The 17,694-nt window shown below is 41.3% G+C and overlaps 1 protein-coding gene across 2 annotated transcripts in view; it reads right to left on the bottom strand.

The window, feature by feature from the left end:
• Positions 1 to 17,694, bottom strand: part of SLC25A30 (solute carrier family 25 member 30) — a 29,290-nt gene that overhangs the window by 10,843 nt on the left and 753 nt on the right. The window contains exons 2-6 of one of the 2 annotated variants that reach the window (XM_088442813.1): positions 11,014 to 11,102; positions 10,288 to 10,377; positions 5,923 to 6,070; positions 1,683 to 1,777; positions 689 to 774 (exon numbers count right to left, since the gene is read on the bottom strand). In XM_088442813.1, the coding sequence (XP_088298939.1) occupies positions 689 to 774; positions 1,683 to 1,777; positions 5,923 to 6,070; positions 10,288 to 10,351 (393 nt within the window). In that variant the 5' untranslated portion in view covers positions 10,352 to 10,377; positions 11,014 to 11,102. The remainder of the gene's footprint in view (positions 1 to 688; positions 775 to 1,682; positions 1,778 to 5,922; positions 6,071 to 10,287; positions 10,378 to 11,013; positions 11,103 to 17,694) is intronic. The other variant, XM_088442804.1, reaches the window with a different exon arrangement.

The following is a 17,694-nucleotide window of genomic DNA, read 5'->3' as shown; positions in this document are numbered from 1 at the left end:
TATTCGTCAAGGCCATAGATGAACATTATGTTTACCAGCTTTTGAAATTATTAGCTATACAATATATTTATTCAAATCATAGTATATCAACATGTACTCTTTCATAATGTTTGTGATATCCTGGTGTGTATATTTCTAAGCTCTTTTTAGTTTTATACGTTTTTTTTATTAGTTTCCTATTAAAATTATAGTACTCTGTATCCTTACATGGTTTGAGATTCTCTGCTTTATCCCATGCTATCTTTTTTGATCTTTTAAATAGAGATTAATTGTACTTGTGTGTGCCAGCGCAGTCTTTGATTTATTCTCTCTTTCATTAGTTTGCAGATTAACCATAATGATGCATGATGGGGGTCACTCATATCAGACCTGTTTTTTGCCAGTTTAACCGGGATTGTGTACATTTTCCTCAACCCATACAAAAAAACGAAACAAATATTAAAACTACAGTGTTATATAATTTAAAACAAAAGAATTAAGTACAATTGGGCTACACAATCACTAACAATATTGAGAACGTGCAGAAAATTATATGACCTAGGGGCAGTGTCCCACAGCAGTATTGTGGTTATGATACAGAACATAATGAAATACTCACCGGTCACACAAAAACATTGCAGACCACCACATTTGATTATGGCCCCAAGGAGAAAGCTTATATTTCATACATACAGAAACATAACATTACCTTTAGGACGTCTGTGGGGTTGGCGATACATGAAGAAACTACTCCAGATAGGACACCGCAAAATACATTAAGGACCAATGTCTCATCTATGGGAGAGAAAGCAAATACATTCATATCTGAATAGTGTAAGACATTGCTAGATAAGTATGAAACCAACACACTGAAGACATTTCTATTACCTAACAGGAATTGTGGCATACATTATAGAAGAGAAGAGGTTTCTTTATCTTCCCACATGCATGTCTACCAGCATAAAAACAAATGTAAACAGTACACTACATTATCGAATGCATATTAGATATGGTGGAGAATAGGACCATAGAGCTCTGCAGTGATTGGTGTAGGGGAGAAGTGTCCAGCAGTTACCTGGAATTGCCTATATAATAGTTATGTTTGGTATGAGTGCTCCTTACAATGCAGCCTGGCAATGCCTGAGAGTCTCTTCCCCCATCATGATTATGTTGGCCAGGTTCTAGCGTTGCATGATCTACTATTGCCGGTACAGTCTCAACCCGCGGGTCACAGTGTCCTGCGGGAGGGGGGGGGGGGTAATTGCGGTGCAGCACTCACCGACTGAATAGATGCCGTGTGCATGTGCAAGGTACCCATTCAAAGCAATGGAAGAGCTTGGGGGCAGCCAAGCAGGTCCTTAAGTGTGATAAACAAAATGGGGCGTGTCTTAAGATACACCCCCCTTTTCGAATGCGCACACAACAGTACCTTTTATACGGTCCGGTGCCTTGCCCAGCGCCGGACCTAGAATTAACACTAACTTGTATAGAATATATACATGCTCTTGGTATAAATTAAATGGTGTGCTTTTATTTCAAGTTTCTGTGGTTTTGAAATACTGTTTAATATTGTCACGGTTACATATATGCGAAGATGAATTTGTAAGAAGACTCCTAGAACCACATTGTACATTGGCTCACTGATAAGTATGACACCAAGAGGTGCAGGGTTAGCTAACTTTAGGTATCCGCAACATACACACCTTCTGGGCGATCAACAAATAACCTCTTCAAGCTTTGGTAAGTGCCGATTTTAATAGTGCCATATGATGCCTGGCGAAGCATTGCTGGTGCGATCCTACAAACGTAAGCACAAGGAAAACCATCAAACTAGAAGTAAGATTTTCAGCTCAAGCTATTTCTGTAGACGTTTCCATCAGACATAGAACATGAATACAGACAACTTACTCAAGTGGCCTCCTGATGCCAACAACATACACTTGGTTCCTCACGGTCATATTTTACACACATAGAAAAATAAGAGGCATCTATATATAGGGGTATTCAATATGGGAGCGAAAAGTAAGTGCTGGTCTTTTCGCTCCACATTGGAGATTTTCCTGGGATAAAGTATCGGGCGAGCGCCCACTTTATCCCCGTATTCAATTTAAAAGCTACGAAAACAGGACCCGGTGAAGTAGGATCGGCGAAAAAAAATGAAATTTTCCTGGAATAAATTGTAGCCGCGGCAGTTGCTTTCTTCCCGACATTGAAGAAGTGATGCAGAAGAGCACTTAGGTTTTTTTTTTTTCATTTTTTTAAGTGGTCCCATCAAATTTGGGGTACATGAAAATGGGTACTAGCATATTTTTAAGTCCCTAAAGTCTTTATTTCAAAATTCTGCAAATATGCACCTGCCGCTAATAACCTATTCTAGAAAACACCAGCCGCATACTTGCAGAATAGCCCTGAACCTATTTCCGTATTTTTAAACACTTTTTTCCCCCATTTTTTTTTTTTCCCACCCCAAATTTTCAATAATTTTTTGGGATGTCCCTATTTTTTTTTTCAACTTTTTTTTGACATTTTAAAATGACATTCCCATGGGTGCAGGCTATTTTTTTTTTAAGCCTGCACCCCTAAACCCCAATTCTGCACTTTTTTTCGTCACCTATTCAGTGGTGAAAAGTTATCCCCATTTTTTTCAAAGACTTTTCGAACCTGCGAAAAGTCTTTGAAATTGAATACGGTGTAAAACCAAAACCAGCTAAAATGACGTCATCGGTGCGAAATTATCGCAAAAACTGACTTTTCTCTCCAAATTGAATTGCCCTGATAGTGTGTTGACATTAGGTTGTCTCAGATAACACACACTAATAAATATATATATATATATATATATATATATATATACACACATATACACACACACACATATGCACAACTTTATATTACAGTATAATAATTTGGCCCATCTGTAGCCAGTATAGATATTGCACAGATCCACTTTGCTGCATGTATACACTGAGCGAGGAGCATGGAAAAAGCAAAGTGTTACAAATAGTGCAATCACATGAAATAAAAACCCAGAGCCTCAAAATCTCTTTTCCACACAAATAAAAACAAGATACACAGGACAACAAATAATAATAAATGTCTAATCTCTCATATGAGCAGTGCCACAATCCTGATTCAGTCTTTTCGCAGTGGTGTGGAATCATATCTTTTGCTGCTCAATAACTCTTCCACAATCAGCCCAGCTGATATACTCTTCAAAGTTCATTTATCATGTACAATGAGCCCGATTCAGCATGGATTGTTTTTCTGCAAATACTCATGCAACGCAGTTGCTAATATCAGCGGTGATATGTAAATTATTGCATTTGCATTGCGATCGCAGCCTAACAGAAGGACGCCCGCTTTCCCTTACTCACATCCGTATACTTTAGCAACATAGTGAAATAATCGGTAACATCGGACCCATATGCACAACTGAACAAGCCCAGACCTTACTCAGAAATTGCTAACTCCCACGCTATGAGACCTCAGACTGGTTATGGCATTGCAGTGTCTAATTTGTGCGCGGCCCTGTTATGGCGTGCAAACGCACTGGCACACCTGCATTTCCCCGACCCCCCCCGTCACCACCCACAAATGGCACTTCCTGTCACTGCAAAGAATCTGCGTAGCCGTTGCGATCGCAGCCCCGATCGCAGCGGCCGGTTCGCGCACGAGCACATATGCATGCACAGTGCAAAACAATTGTCATATTGCGTGCATATTCGCAGTTGCGTACAGTAGTGAATCAGGCCCAATGTTCGCTGCCCCATCCATCCATCCCAATATATTTCACAAGACTGACCACCCTCCAGATTAGTATAAGGGGTACATTTACTAAGATGGGAGTTCTATTAAGAAGTGACATTGCCCATAGCAACCAATCAGATTTCAGGTGTCTTCTAGAAGGTGCTAGATAAATGAGAAATAGAATCTGATTGGTTACTATGGGCAACATCACTTCTTAATAGAACTCCTATCTTAGTAAATTTACCCCCAAGAGAAACAGATATTACTGGAAAGGCAAAGGCCCTTATCAGAAAAACAGACCTGGGAAAAGTCTGGTCAACTCTGTAGGGATTGAATCTGGGCTCTTTAACATTGCTACATGCAATCATTTATGAAAATGTAGTAATACAAGTTCAAACAATAAAAGAGACAAAATACATTTGAAATGATTGAAGGTGGTGGGGTGTTGATTTATGAATTTAAAAATGCCACACAAATTGCATGAGGATGGGGGGTGGTTGTCTATTTTATTGCTCAGTTTGTAATAAATGCAACCATTATATTTTGTGCAATCTGGACGGTGTCAGAAAATCTAATAAACTTTCTAAAAAAAAAAAATAAAAAAAAAAAAAGATCAAAAATTAAGAAGACTGATTCAATAAATTGATTCACTAACTGGGCTGGATTTAGGTGAAAAGTCTGTTTGAGGTCTGGATGTAATCCAGAGTATTTTGTAATAAGTACAAACACAAGATACAATATAAATGAGATGGTATCTCCTGACAATCCACCTGCTGTCTCCCCATTTACAACAAGTATTATAAATAGAAATAAATATCTCACAAGCACTGTTTACAAGACAAAACCCACGACAGACAAGGAAGAGGCTGGCACAGGATCCCCAAGCTTGTGACCTCCCTGTCCTAGTGGAAATCATAAAGTCCAGGCTGTCTGCCATCCGGGATAAACTGCAATATTTTAGTGGTAATACTATGTACACAATGAAATCAAAATTTACATGAATGGAAAACAGGTCTGACTAATAGAGTTTACGATTAGTAATAACCTTTAAAATAGCTATAAAAACTATACCTATAAAACTACTTATCGTGGAGCCAAACATCCCCATCAACTATCTATCTGAATCCTAAATTTAGCAACTACTGTAGTAGTTTTAGGAAACTGAAAGAGGAAAAACCACAACCAACCAAAAAAAGTACTTTAACTCAATATTGCACTAAAATAAACAGAACATAGGTCATCAAGGAAAATGACTTGGGTATGAAATGTAAGATTTTAGTAGTTTAAGCATTTCGGTTTGGCACTAGTATATAATCTCACATGTGACTACATATTAAAATTCTGCATTCACAATGAATTTCTAATTCAAATTAAGCACATGTAAACCTAAAAATCATTGTAACAATCGTAACATATAAAACAACTACATAACGTGCAAATAAAGCAGCAAACACACGAAGAAGCTTATTGGTAAATCCCTTTCTCCCTTGGTTTGTCTCTTCAAACTGCTATAATGATGGCCTTTTCTTCTGATTTTCTATAGTGCCATGACCGACCATAGCAATAATAGTCATAGGGTAGATGATTTAGCCAATAGACAGGCTTAAGGATGCCCATCTGAGCCCTACGTGCACTGTGATATTTTCTGCCTACTTCTTTACAAACAAAAACTTTCTGTTCCATGTCAGACACATTTAAAAATCCAGATTGAACACATTTGTAATTGTATATTAATACAGAAACCCCCCAACTTAAGTTGGGTACACACCTGAAAGATATCTGCAGATGAGTGATCTGCAGATATAGCTTTAGATGGACGTTCATACACACTGAACGGTCGTCATCTATCCGGCAGCAGCGGGTCCCGCTGACAGGGAGGAGAGGCAGAGCCGCCCCCCTCCCTGCGGCTGCCGCTGTGTGTGTGTGTGTGTGTGTGTGTGTGGGAGGTCTGCAGATATATCTGTCCATGGGTTGTGCGGCACAGCCAATGCAATAGGTCTGAACGACGTGGCTTACAGACATATCGTCTGTACACACTGGCCGACGGCCAGCAGATATATTGGATGATCAATTGATCGGCCAGTGTGTACCTAGCATTATATAGCTTTCTACATGCAATAAAAGCATTGCAAATGCCAGTGTGTCTTTAGTGAATTGTAAAACATAGATAAGAGTGGGTCAAACTACACTACTTACCCAGAATACAGTGCTTTCAAACCTTCTTCTTTGCATATTCTAACAAGTGCATGGAGCATTCCTCTGTAGCGGATTTCTTTGTACTTTGCATCATTAGCCTGACCCTGCACTTGGAGACGTGTCTTAGTCAAGTCTATAGGAAACGTGCCTTTCAGTGGGGGAGAAAAAAGAAAATTACAATTTTGTTCCGATTTATAGACTGCATGCAAATCTAGCCAACGCTAGCTGCACAAATGCTAATTTTGGTCAACCCAAGTGTCTCACTAGTGAAACAAGTTTGACAATGACCACTATCAGCATGACTGCATGGTCACCAAGCAACACAAAACAATATTTGCATTGGGATTTGGTCATAGTGAGTCTTAGCATCTATGCAGTTAAGTCTTCTACACAATCTCTTCTAGCCACATTTTTCAGAGATTATCATTGAAGCTGGGCTAAAGGACTGGAATACTCATACTACATAATCTTGTTTTATCAGGTGTATTCCATACTGTGAAAAACTGAAGTTAAGATATTGAGGTATTAAAGTAGTTACTAGTCTATATGTGGTTTGGCTCTAAGCAAAGCAGTCATTTGATCTTCAAATCATATGCATACAACATATTAAATTACCCAGAAAGCAGGACATTCCTTTTCCATTATTCTGTGACTCAAACTTTCAGAAAGTGAGATTTACATATGGCGTTATACACTTTCCTTTCTTCATCTAAACAACCTTCCCACCACAGCAAAATTCACCAGACAGCAACAGAATTGTACAAGCATATCACTATATCCTCAAGGGACAAAGCTTTTCTCTTTATAAAAAATGGTCTATATTAAGAAGGTGCTGGCTCCTCTGGACCTAACTGCTCTTCAGCATCTGCAGACGAATCCAAACCAAACCGAAAAGATAAAATGCATTTGTGCAACAAATAGCTAGAGGAGTACAGAAGCCATTAAGACAGGTTAGTGCACATTTGTGCCTTTAAGCAGTGTTTGTAAGCAAAAGTGGCAAAATTCTAAAATCAACTAAGTTTTTCCACAAGTATTTTCACATTACTTATACTGAACAAATCAAACAAACTTCAGAGCTGAAAGTACAAATGAATCGGGTAACTATGGTACAGCACCTTATCAAACTAACAGGAGGCTCCAAGGGCAACTAACATGACACAAACATGTGACAGATGCTGAATATACAGATTGTGATCCATGTCCACCCTATACGTACAGTTAAGGCCATGCAAAAGCCAGCCTTTTATAGGCACATGTGGCATTTTCATGGGGAATCAAACCTGTTCATTCTCTACCTTTTATGTACACATGTATAGTTGCACTAATCCCCATGCCTAATAATAAATCATAATGGGACATAATAAGTGTGTGGAGTCATCTCTAAAGCACACAAATAATCCATCGATATTGAAAGAAATCTGGTTGCTCAGTCTGGCCAGACAGATCCTGCCCAGTTTGGCATACAGGAAGATCACACTGTGCATGTCCACTGATCGACAAATAACTGCTGACAACCAGAGTATAATTGTGCAATCTCGCCCTCATCTGCATCATCCATCTGATGTCACCAGACTTAAAAGTCCCAGCCAGGTAAACTACTAGTGCCAAGACTTTTAAATCCAGTCTGTCAATGGGATGGTGCTGGAAGGAAGTGCAGTTGTCAAACCAGTTACATGCCAGTTTTCTAGGAGAGAAAGCAGTTAAAGTCTGTACTACGATCTACTGCTCATATGGAGCCTCAGCAAGTAGATCTGCATGGACATTGGGCAGAATGGGACACCTTTTGCCTGTCTTACTTTTATGTCCACAGAATTGGCTTCAAATACAGCTCTAACTAGATTTTCTTGCAAAACATTACAGGAACAATATGCTTTCAGTGACATGAGCAATACCACAACATAAAGAATATATTCATGTTAAAACACAACAAAAGTGAATATGGGCATTGAAAATGATAAGCTGTTTGAGAATGCATTAATAAAACTGATTTATGTAAATCAAATGATGAAATCCCCATCAGAATGGAGTGACTAAGAAACCAAACACCCTAAAACTAGAAGTGCTTAGGTTTGGCAGCCACCCTTATTTGCAGCTGCTTCTATAGCTCTGTAGGCATTACACCAATTAGAACAAGGTTTGTTTGGGATGCAGTTACCTTGCCGATGGACGGGGATGCCGGCTGTTGAAATCCCGGCGTCGGAATCCCGACTCGGGACTAAACAGAGGCGCCTAAAGCCTAACACCGGAATAGATACCGATGCCGGGGGTGGGGGGGAGGGGAGACCTAGGTTCAGGCATGACAGGGGAGTTAGGGTAAGGCTCCAGTGTGGGGAGGAGGATTAGGTTTAGGCACCAAAGGGGGAGGGTTAGGTTTAGGCACCTGTTGGGATACTGAGCATCGGGAAGCTGCTGTTGGTATATTGACAACTGCTATCCCGACTGCCGGTATTTAGTACCCATCCCTGTTTGTTTATGTGCATTATCTGGGCTAAGTCACAATCTCCCACGGGTGAGTGCACTAACTCCCCATCCAGCTATTCCTCACCGTTGGGTTGCTTGGTTTAAATATTTGGGTGTCTGGATTACAAATCATATGTCCGAATACGTGGGCTTGAAGCCTTGAATGTTATGTTGTTTCTCCACAATTAGCCTACCGTAAGTCCAAGATGCAAGTTTAGCAACTGTTATGCTGGGTACACACTGGCAGATACTGTATATTATCCGATCAATTGATCGGCCAATATATCTGCTGTCCGTCGGGCAGTATGTACCCGCAACATGTCGGTGAACGTCGTTCACGACATATCGCATTGGCTGTGCTGCACAGCCGACGGACAGATATGTCTGCAGACCGCGCGCGCGCGCACACACACCACCCCCCCCCCCCCCGCAACAATGTACAGGCGATCTGCGCATCTGGATGTGCAGATATATTGCCCATAGTCTGTGCTACACAGCTGACGCCATATGTCTGAATGACATAGTTCGCGGACATATCAGGGGTACACATCTGCCGACTCGCGATATATTGTCCATTCCATTGAACGGCCGATGTATTGCCCAGTGTAAGACACTACACAGATAAATGGATCAAACTTTAAAAGCTCTATGGAGAGTTAGGGGTAAATTTACTAAAGCAGACAAGTAGTGATGCTGCCCATAGCAGCCAATCAGATTCTGCCTATCACTTTCTAGAATGCAATAGAGAAATGATAGCTGGAATCTACTGCTATGGGCAGCACCACCACTTGTCAGTTTTAGAAGCTTCTAGTAAATCTACCCCTTAACATCTATCCTCTCCACTCGGGTGCGTTTTTTCAGTCCCATATAATAGAATGCGCAGCCATGGCTGCCCACTGATTAGCCATGTTGGCGAGAGGTACAGGCAGGGGCATAACTAGGTATTTGAAGGCCCCATAACAGAAGTTGGTACCACCCAATGCTAAAAAATCTATATAACACATGTAACTTTGAGAAGGAAGATGGGCCCCATAGCAGCTGCATCCCTTGCACCTCTGGGCAGTGATCGTGAAATACGCTCTATAGTGTTTTTATGCGATATAGGAAGTGAGGGATTCGGTTTTAAAAATGACTGGGTACCATAGGACCCGGTCGCAAGTCCCTCACTTGAGTACTCGCCGCAGAGTTGGAGAGATGCTGCTGGCAGTGACTGGCTGCTGAAGCACACACACAGCGAGCATAGCAGCCAATCACCTCCGGCGGCGCCTGGTCCAATCACTGCCGGCAGCATTCACCAATCATTCACCGCCGGAGGAGTCTCATGATCAAATCGCCGTCGGCTGTGCATTCCACCTGACGTTCGCACTGCTCCTGGTGTACGGATGCCGGATCATGGTTCCTCCTTACTTATCACGGGTAGTGGATAGATCAACTTCAGTAGAAGGACCCTGATGTCATCCTTCGCCAGTGTGACTGCTGTGTAGGCAGTATCACTTTTACTGGCAGCAGGTAAATGGTATTTATTTTATTTATTATAGTACAGGAGGAAATACAGCTGCTACAGCCCCCTGTTCCCCTCTCCAGTGTACTCTGCCCTCCCCTCCCCTTTCCCCCTCTCCCCATGTCTGTACCCCGTTCCCCTCTACACGTCTGTACCTCTTCTGCTCTCCTGTGTATTCTCCCCTCCCCCCGTTCCCTTCTCCCCATGTCATTCTCAGTGCAACAAACAGGGAGAAATATATTGCAATAGGACCCAGAAACTGTGGAGTAGTACCCCAATTATGGAAAGTGAGGGGTCCTTGGGACCCACATTTTTATTTGATCAGCATGATAACTGATGGTAGTTACGCCCATGGGTACAGGGTTTAGAAAATGACTACAAATATGTAAACAAACACAACTTACCACACTCAGCAGTAATGGAGGCCAGACCTCCATATATAAATGGTTTCCAGTTAAGGGCAGACATGTTGATTTCAGAAGTCTCTATTTTTCCTGCAAGACACATTTACAGTAAAATTACTGACAATAATAAGCCAAAATGATTTGGTTGCTTTGCTATTTTTTTTTTTTTTTTTAAATTTATAAAAAGATTATGGGGTATATTTACTAAAGTGCGGGTTTTTAGAAGTTGAGATGTTGCCCATAGCGAACCAATTAGATTCTACTTAACATTTATCTAGCACCTCATAGAAGATAATAGCAAGAATGATTGGTTGCTATGGGCAACATCTCTACCAAAAACCAGCACTTTAGTAAACATAGCCCTTTATACTTTGTTGTAAGGATAACAATATACATAGTTTCATAATTATTACTATTACTGGTATTTTGGACCCGTCATTCGCTGGGTTGCTAACAATTGTGCAGGATTTTTTCCCATCTCTCCATACATTTCTTCGCTCCCCTCCCCCCATAACCCCTATTCATTCTCCAAATTATTCCTGAAACCTATTCCTCCCATCTCCCTCCTACGCCTGGTTTTTCCCTATTCTATCCTCCATTTCTCCTGTCTCCCCTTTTCAAAATCTCTCTCAATGTTTCCCTGAAAAGTTAATCTTCTGTTAGGTTCTTGTACTGTGACAAAGCAATGACTAATGAAAGAGAAGAGTAGATATTGAAGTTATTTACCTGACTAATTAGCCAGTTCATTGATGAACAGACATTTCTGCATGACAAGCCTGCATAAAACAACTTTTCAGCAAGGAACCAGGTGTGTCCTAAAATACAGAAGAAGATACTATCTCGGCTTCAAAATACAATTTTGTTTAAAAGAAAATGCTGCATTATTAATGTACTGCAACACTGCACAGTTTATCTGTATGTTGAAAACTTGTAGAGACCATCCAAAACTAGCGTGCAGAGAATGCCAGGCACAGACAGCTTCCTATTGTACTGCAGCATACTTGCCTGTACTGTAAACACCTCCTGTGTCTGCACCTAGTATATTATATAACTGATTGATGTATGGCAACTGTTCTCAAATGTCAAATTATTTTGGTCTCTAGGAAACCATTTCACTGCTCTGCAAATATTGTTTCTTTGTTTATTGTTATTTTATTGCAAAACAAAACATTTATGCATTTCAGCAGTTTATTGCTGGGCATACACAGCCAGATAAAATGTCTGTCGGTCTGACAGACATTTTATCTGGCCGGCTGCCAGCCGCAGATGTCGCCGGCATACACTGTGAGAGAAATCTCACAGTGTATAGCCCGACATCCGCGCTCCGCCCCCAGGGGCGGAGACATTTCCCTGTTCCTTCTGTCGGCTGCGCTGGGCATACACTGCCAGATGCAGCCGACAGTTTACCGGGTAATATCGCATCGGACGGGCATGCTGGACAATCCAGCATGCCCGAGCAATATTTAACCCTTGGTCGCCCCCCCACACGCTACAATTATCGCGGCGATCCGCCGATATCGGGCGGATCGTCCCAATAATTGTAGCGTGTATGGCCAGTATATGGCATAGAGTCCCAAAGTGTGTGCCATGGTCCTGGCACTTATGCAGGGGTGCTGTGGGTGGATGGTCCAACTACAAGTCAGCTGCAGGGGCTGCGCGCTGCATCTCTATGCAGCCTGCTTCTATTTACACAGCACGGTGCCAGACACCATGCTATGCTATGGACAACTCACTGATTGGCGGAAGTGCAGCCATGCCCCCTCCTCCACTTCCCATCTTTTCTCCCTGAGCTACACCTCACAGTGTGCGAGTCCTGGACGCCTGATTGAACCTCTATAACTGTTCCGCATATTTAGAGGTAGTACTCCAAAATGTTTGCAAAGTTTAAATATACAGGGATTTCGGAAAGTCGCTCCGCAGTGACTGTGTGCGACAATCCAAATAGGGTAGCCACACCAACTGCCAGTGTGTCCCGAACGGCAACGTTTGGGGCGGCAGTTGGTGTGGCTCCCCTATTTGAATTTTGGACTACACTGCAGCCCAACACTATATGTCACACGCTTAGGAAAGTCCCTCCGCAGTGACTGTGTGCCAACTCCCTGTACTGTAAGACAAAGTTTACATGGTTAACCCCTTTAGAATAAGTAATACAATTGACAGTTACTCCAATACCCCTACTGAAATTTCCCCAACTGCTACTGCAGCAAATAGTATATGTAAGACTGTTACCTTGACTTTCTCATACATTTATTACCACCAGGATTCACCTTACTTTCACCCCCAACATTAGGATTAGTCTAGTTGTGAAGATTCAGAGTTGTATGGTATGGCGATGTTCGCGCAGTTGAGCGATTAGTCAGACAGCGCATGTGTCACAGCTGCAATGCGCATGCACAGCAATAGAATTGCGAATACGCTAGCCCAGAAGATTTTTTCACAAATGATTGACAGGGGCCATTTTGTGGGAAGTAACAGGGAGTGGGGAGAAAATCATGGGGGTGTCACAACCGTTTTCGGGGAGTCTACCAACCTCTGACTGCAATCCAAACATGGCTCCGTCGCTCAGTTACAGCGGCTATTCTGAGTTACGATAAACTGACTCAGGAAGTCGATGTTTGCATGATCTGCGTCCGATGTACAGTTGCAGACAGCTGCGATGGCTCAGGTGGGCATCTCAGTATAAGTCCCGGGCACTGTTGCATTAGCATGTTTTTGCACGTCACTGCTGTGCAAATTGCAACTGTGCCAGCATTAGCTTACAACCCTGAATCAGGCCCTATACCTTCCAATACCACTAGCATCTGTGCACAGAGTACGGTTTGTTTTCCAATTTATTTATTTATGTTATTCTTTCTAAATCCTACTTAAGCTGGGTACACAATTGTCATCCAATCCAACCTCAGACCAACCAGTTGGTTAGACATTGGTAGAATGTGTACACTCACAAGGCCTCTGGTTTCATCCAATCTTGATTGAATGGTCTTGTCAAAAGATATTTAAACCTGCTGAAAAACAAGGAGACCAAATCACCAATCAGACCAATTTAGAAGTGAGTACGCTCCTGAGATTGGTTTGTCCAATTCATCCCAGTGAGTGGTAGCCGGTCTGCCAAAGACTGGAAGAGTGTGTACGGCGATACAACCCTTTCAGCAGATTGTTACAGCAGATGCAGATTGGAGATCTGCTGCAAATTTGTACAAGTGCGTACGTATAGATTGGATGTAGAATCTGCTACCAGGATTGCAGTAGGATTGTATAAACAGTCTGATCTGTAGTTGGATCCCTGAAGGTTTGGAAAAGTGTGTACCTAGCTTTAGTTGTTAGGATATAAAGTTTAGGTATAATTTTTTGGCCTAGAGGTGCCTTGAAAAAAGAAAAAAAAACATATACCGCATACACACGATCAGATATGTCAGATGAACAATTTGAACGATTTGAGACTATTAAAATGAATGGAATCGTCCAAATCTGACTGCAAGCACATCAGAGGTCAGAGATCGTTATCCGACAAGCGGGAACTCGCATCGTTCATCATTGCAGGCTCACGTGTCAGATTTTCTGTCAGATATGAACAGTGTTTTGTTCTTGAGGCCGATACGGTATAATGACGCCAGGAGCCATGCAACAAATGTGTGTATACACATAAAAAATTATATATCATTGGTGCCATGTAGACATGTGCATATATCTTTACTGAGACTTATGTCATTAATAACTGATCGCACAAGAAAAGACTGTAAATCGATACAAAGTTTGATTCCCTTCCTAAGTGCATAACCCCAAACTAAAAAGTAACAACTATAATAGCTAGCTAATATTCACTACTATGTGTAGTCTAACCAACACCCTGCAGGCACATTCTGTTCTTGAGAACAGAATTAACTGGATTAAGGCAGAGAAAACACCCAGAATAGGAATTCTGAGTTAAGATAGGTACACTCTGACAGATATATTGGCCGATCAATTGATCAGCCAATATATCTGGCACCCGTTCGCCAGTGTGTACAAACGATATGTCTGAACGACATCGTTCACAAACATATCGCATTAGCTGTGCTGCATAGCCGATGGACAAATATATCTACAGACATATCTGTCAATCAACAAGTGAGTACAGGCGATCAGCCGATAGCCCGTACACATGCAGCGGCAGCCGTGGGGAGGGGGGCAGACTCGCCCCCCGCCAGCGAGACCCGCAGCTGCCTGGAAGATGATGGTCGTTCAATGTGTATGAATGACCATCATCTACAGTTACCCCCTGCTAGGTGTGTTCCCAGAGAAAATTACAGTATAATGCAATCAAAACATTTAACTCTCATGCTGGCAATTTATTTGAACAGTAAGCCAGTATCAATGATTCCTCCACACACCAGACTAAGGGGCCTATTTGTCAAGCCTATTTTTAATAAAATCATGCCGGAACTGCAGTTTCTGCATTATGTTATGTATCCTGGCTATGTAACAGCCTAATGCAGGAGATTTCAGAGAAATTTCCTGCAAAAGGCTAATTGTCACAGCACACCGCAGTTAATATTAATGTCAATGAGGACTGCAGTCTGACCCCTACGTACCAAAATCTGAAAAGCAAAGAGTTTGATCCCTCTGGTTTATGCCATCCCCAGATGACGTAAACCGCTTTATGCCTATGGAGGCATAATCGCAGGAGAGGGATCTTCCTCAGTCTGGCACCCACATCTGAGACTGTGTGCACATGTGAAAGACTCCTCCGATACTCGGGGATGTAACTCGCAGGAACAGCGGTTAGCGGTACTGCAAACTACATTTAGTACATAGCAGGGATAGCCATGTGAAAAAAAAAAAGAAGGATTATCCCCACTGCAATGCACAATGAAAGAAGTCGCGGCACTTGCGATTTTTAATACAAAGTCCCCTAAGGGAGATTTATTTAATCTTATGGAGGGTACGCACGGTCAGATTTTCTGGAAGATATGAACGATAACTATTGTAAAAATCGTTACATCGTTCATATCGTTGACATGTTTGACATGCATAGACGAACGATGCGCGTGCCCGCATGTCAGATAACAATATCTGAAATCAACTGTATGCAGTCAGATTTGGACGATTTCATTCATTTGAATACTGTCAGAAATCGTTCATCATTAATGAGATCTTTGGTAAAATCATTCATCGTTGATCTAGCAAGTCTGCCCGTGTGTATGCACCATTAGAGAGAGTTAAAGCATCAACCAATCAGCTGCCAACTGACATTTTATAGGCTGTGCTAGAAAAGAGTCTCCAATATTTGATAAATCTCACCTTGAGTGGAACAAAGTTAAATTGACAATTCAGAACAGAAGACAAATGCAACAACTTAGGTAGGATAGGTACAAGCCTATGGGTACATGGGAATAATGTACCCTTTACTACAAAATATAGGGATAATAGAAGTCACCAAAACATTAACCATATGTACAGGTCAATCAACCCACAAAGAATACATTTGTTAAATAATTATTGCAGTACGACTGCTCCACAACTATAAGTGAGATAGATAGATAGATAGATATAGATATAGATATATATTTATTATTTGCTCAGCTATAATAGGAACATAAATCCTTTTCATCTAACCCAGTGGTCTCCAACCTGTAGCTCGGGGGCTACTGATAGCTCGCTGTCTTGATTTTGGTAGCTCGCCTAGATGCACTACTGCCAAGTAAACCAGGAGGAAGTGACCTCTGACGTGTTCCCCCATGATTTCTACGCCTTGGGTGGAGCCACAGGGAAGCATGTCAGGAGATTGCCGCAGCTGTGCTTCTGCTAACGGCGTCTATGCTACGGCAAAGCGAGTGACTCCTGCCCAGCCCTGCCGGAAAATCACACAGCAGCCCTACCGGTACACCATCTTTTGCTCTTCTACTGCATGTACATGCCTGGAGCCGGTAATTAACAATGAAAGGTGACTGTGCTTACATTTTACTTACAAACTACAAAAATATCACTGTAATAATTAAACGCATTGTTGTTTTCTATGAAGCATTTTTTTTATTTTTCCTTAAATGATCTTCAATTGTTCGGTTATTAGCCAGATTTTTTTCTACAATTATAGTAGCTCTTCAGGAGGTTTAATTTTACTAAAGTAGCTCACACCTCAATTAAGATCGGCAACCACTGATCTAACCCATAAAAGAGGAAACATTTACAACTGTTTTTTTTTTTTTTTTTTAAAACACAAAAAGTTGTGTTTAGAAAAATGTGACTTTACTTATTAAAAAACAGCAGTTTGAGGGAGATTTGGTTGATATTATTCCAAGATAGTATAACCTGCTGGGCATGAGCTGACACAGGCACTAGAGTGGAATGTCACTGTCCTTCAGCAAGGTCAGTAATGCAGCCAGGATTCTGCTTAATGTCTTATTTGTTCTCATGATCTGGCCATTGTAGTCTAACCAGTTATAATGATGGGAGAGGGGATATTCCTGAAGATCAAGGAAACCTAATAATCCCCAATGTTCCCCTATACAGTATGTAAGATAACATATTGCCTGCAAAGTCCTTAATAGCAGATTCTCAAACTGAAAAAGTAGATTTCCAGCTACAGCTGTAAGGGATGACTTGTGGCTATATAGACTTACATTCCCCAAACAAAATGTATATTTCACACTTCAATACTATACTGGAAACTGACAGAATAATGCCTCTAGAAGCCAACCATGTTACACGGATTGATCCCTTTACAAAAGTTGATATTAGAATTAAACAAATGAAAGTGGTTTTCTAGAATGAAGAACATGAATGTAATTTATTATAAATCTATATGGGTTTAGATCTAGGATAATCCTGGCAGTAGAGTAAAGCTGGCCACACACTAGACCAACTTACATCCAACCAGCCAACTTGTTGATTGGTTGGAATGAAAATCTGGTAAGGAATGGGAGTAAATGATGATCAGCAATTTGCTCCTAAATGCCAGAAAACAGATGAAAATGGTCGTCAGACAAGTTTGTTAAATGTTTGATCTAAACAATTTGTTCAAACAGTTTTTGTTCATTTTCCGGCATTTGGGAGCAAATTGCTGATTGTCATTTGCTTTCATTCCTTACCAGATTTTCATTCCAACCAATCAACAAGTTGGCTGGTTGGATGTAAGTTGGTCTAGTGTGTGACCAGCTTAAATCTAGCATGATGAACCCACTCTGCTTTTAATCTCCTCTTCCACCTTCCTTAACTTTCTGAGGTAGTGCTGAACTCCATTGGAGACTGACCTTCACCTACAGTACACATCTAGCTCTGACATATACATTCCATGAAGTACCAGCATTCTACTTATTTATTATTGTACATGTAATAAGGGCAGCAAATGTATAAGTACAGACCTCTGTTGTTCATGTGAGTCTGTATTTGTACAGAACATGTGAAGTTACTGTACAACACTAAAGAATA

Source organism: Taudactylus pleione, unplaced genomic scaffold (assembly GCF_031769625.1).
Source record: "Taudactylus pleione unplaced genomic scaffold, aTauple2 ptg000005l, whole genome shotgun sequence".
Classification (NCBI taxonomy): domain Eukaryota; kingdom Metazoa; phylum Chordata; class Amphibia; order Anura; family Myobatrachidae; genus Taudactylus; species Taudactylus pleione.
This window is presented reverse-complemented; position numbering and strand designations above follow the sequence as displayed.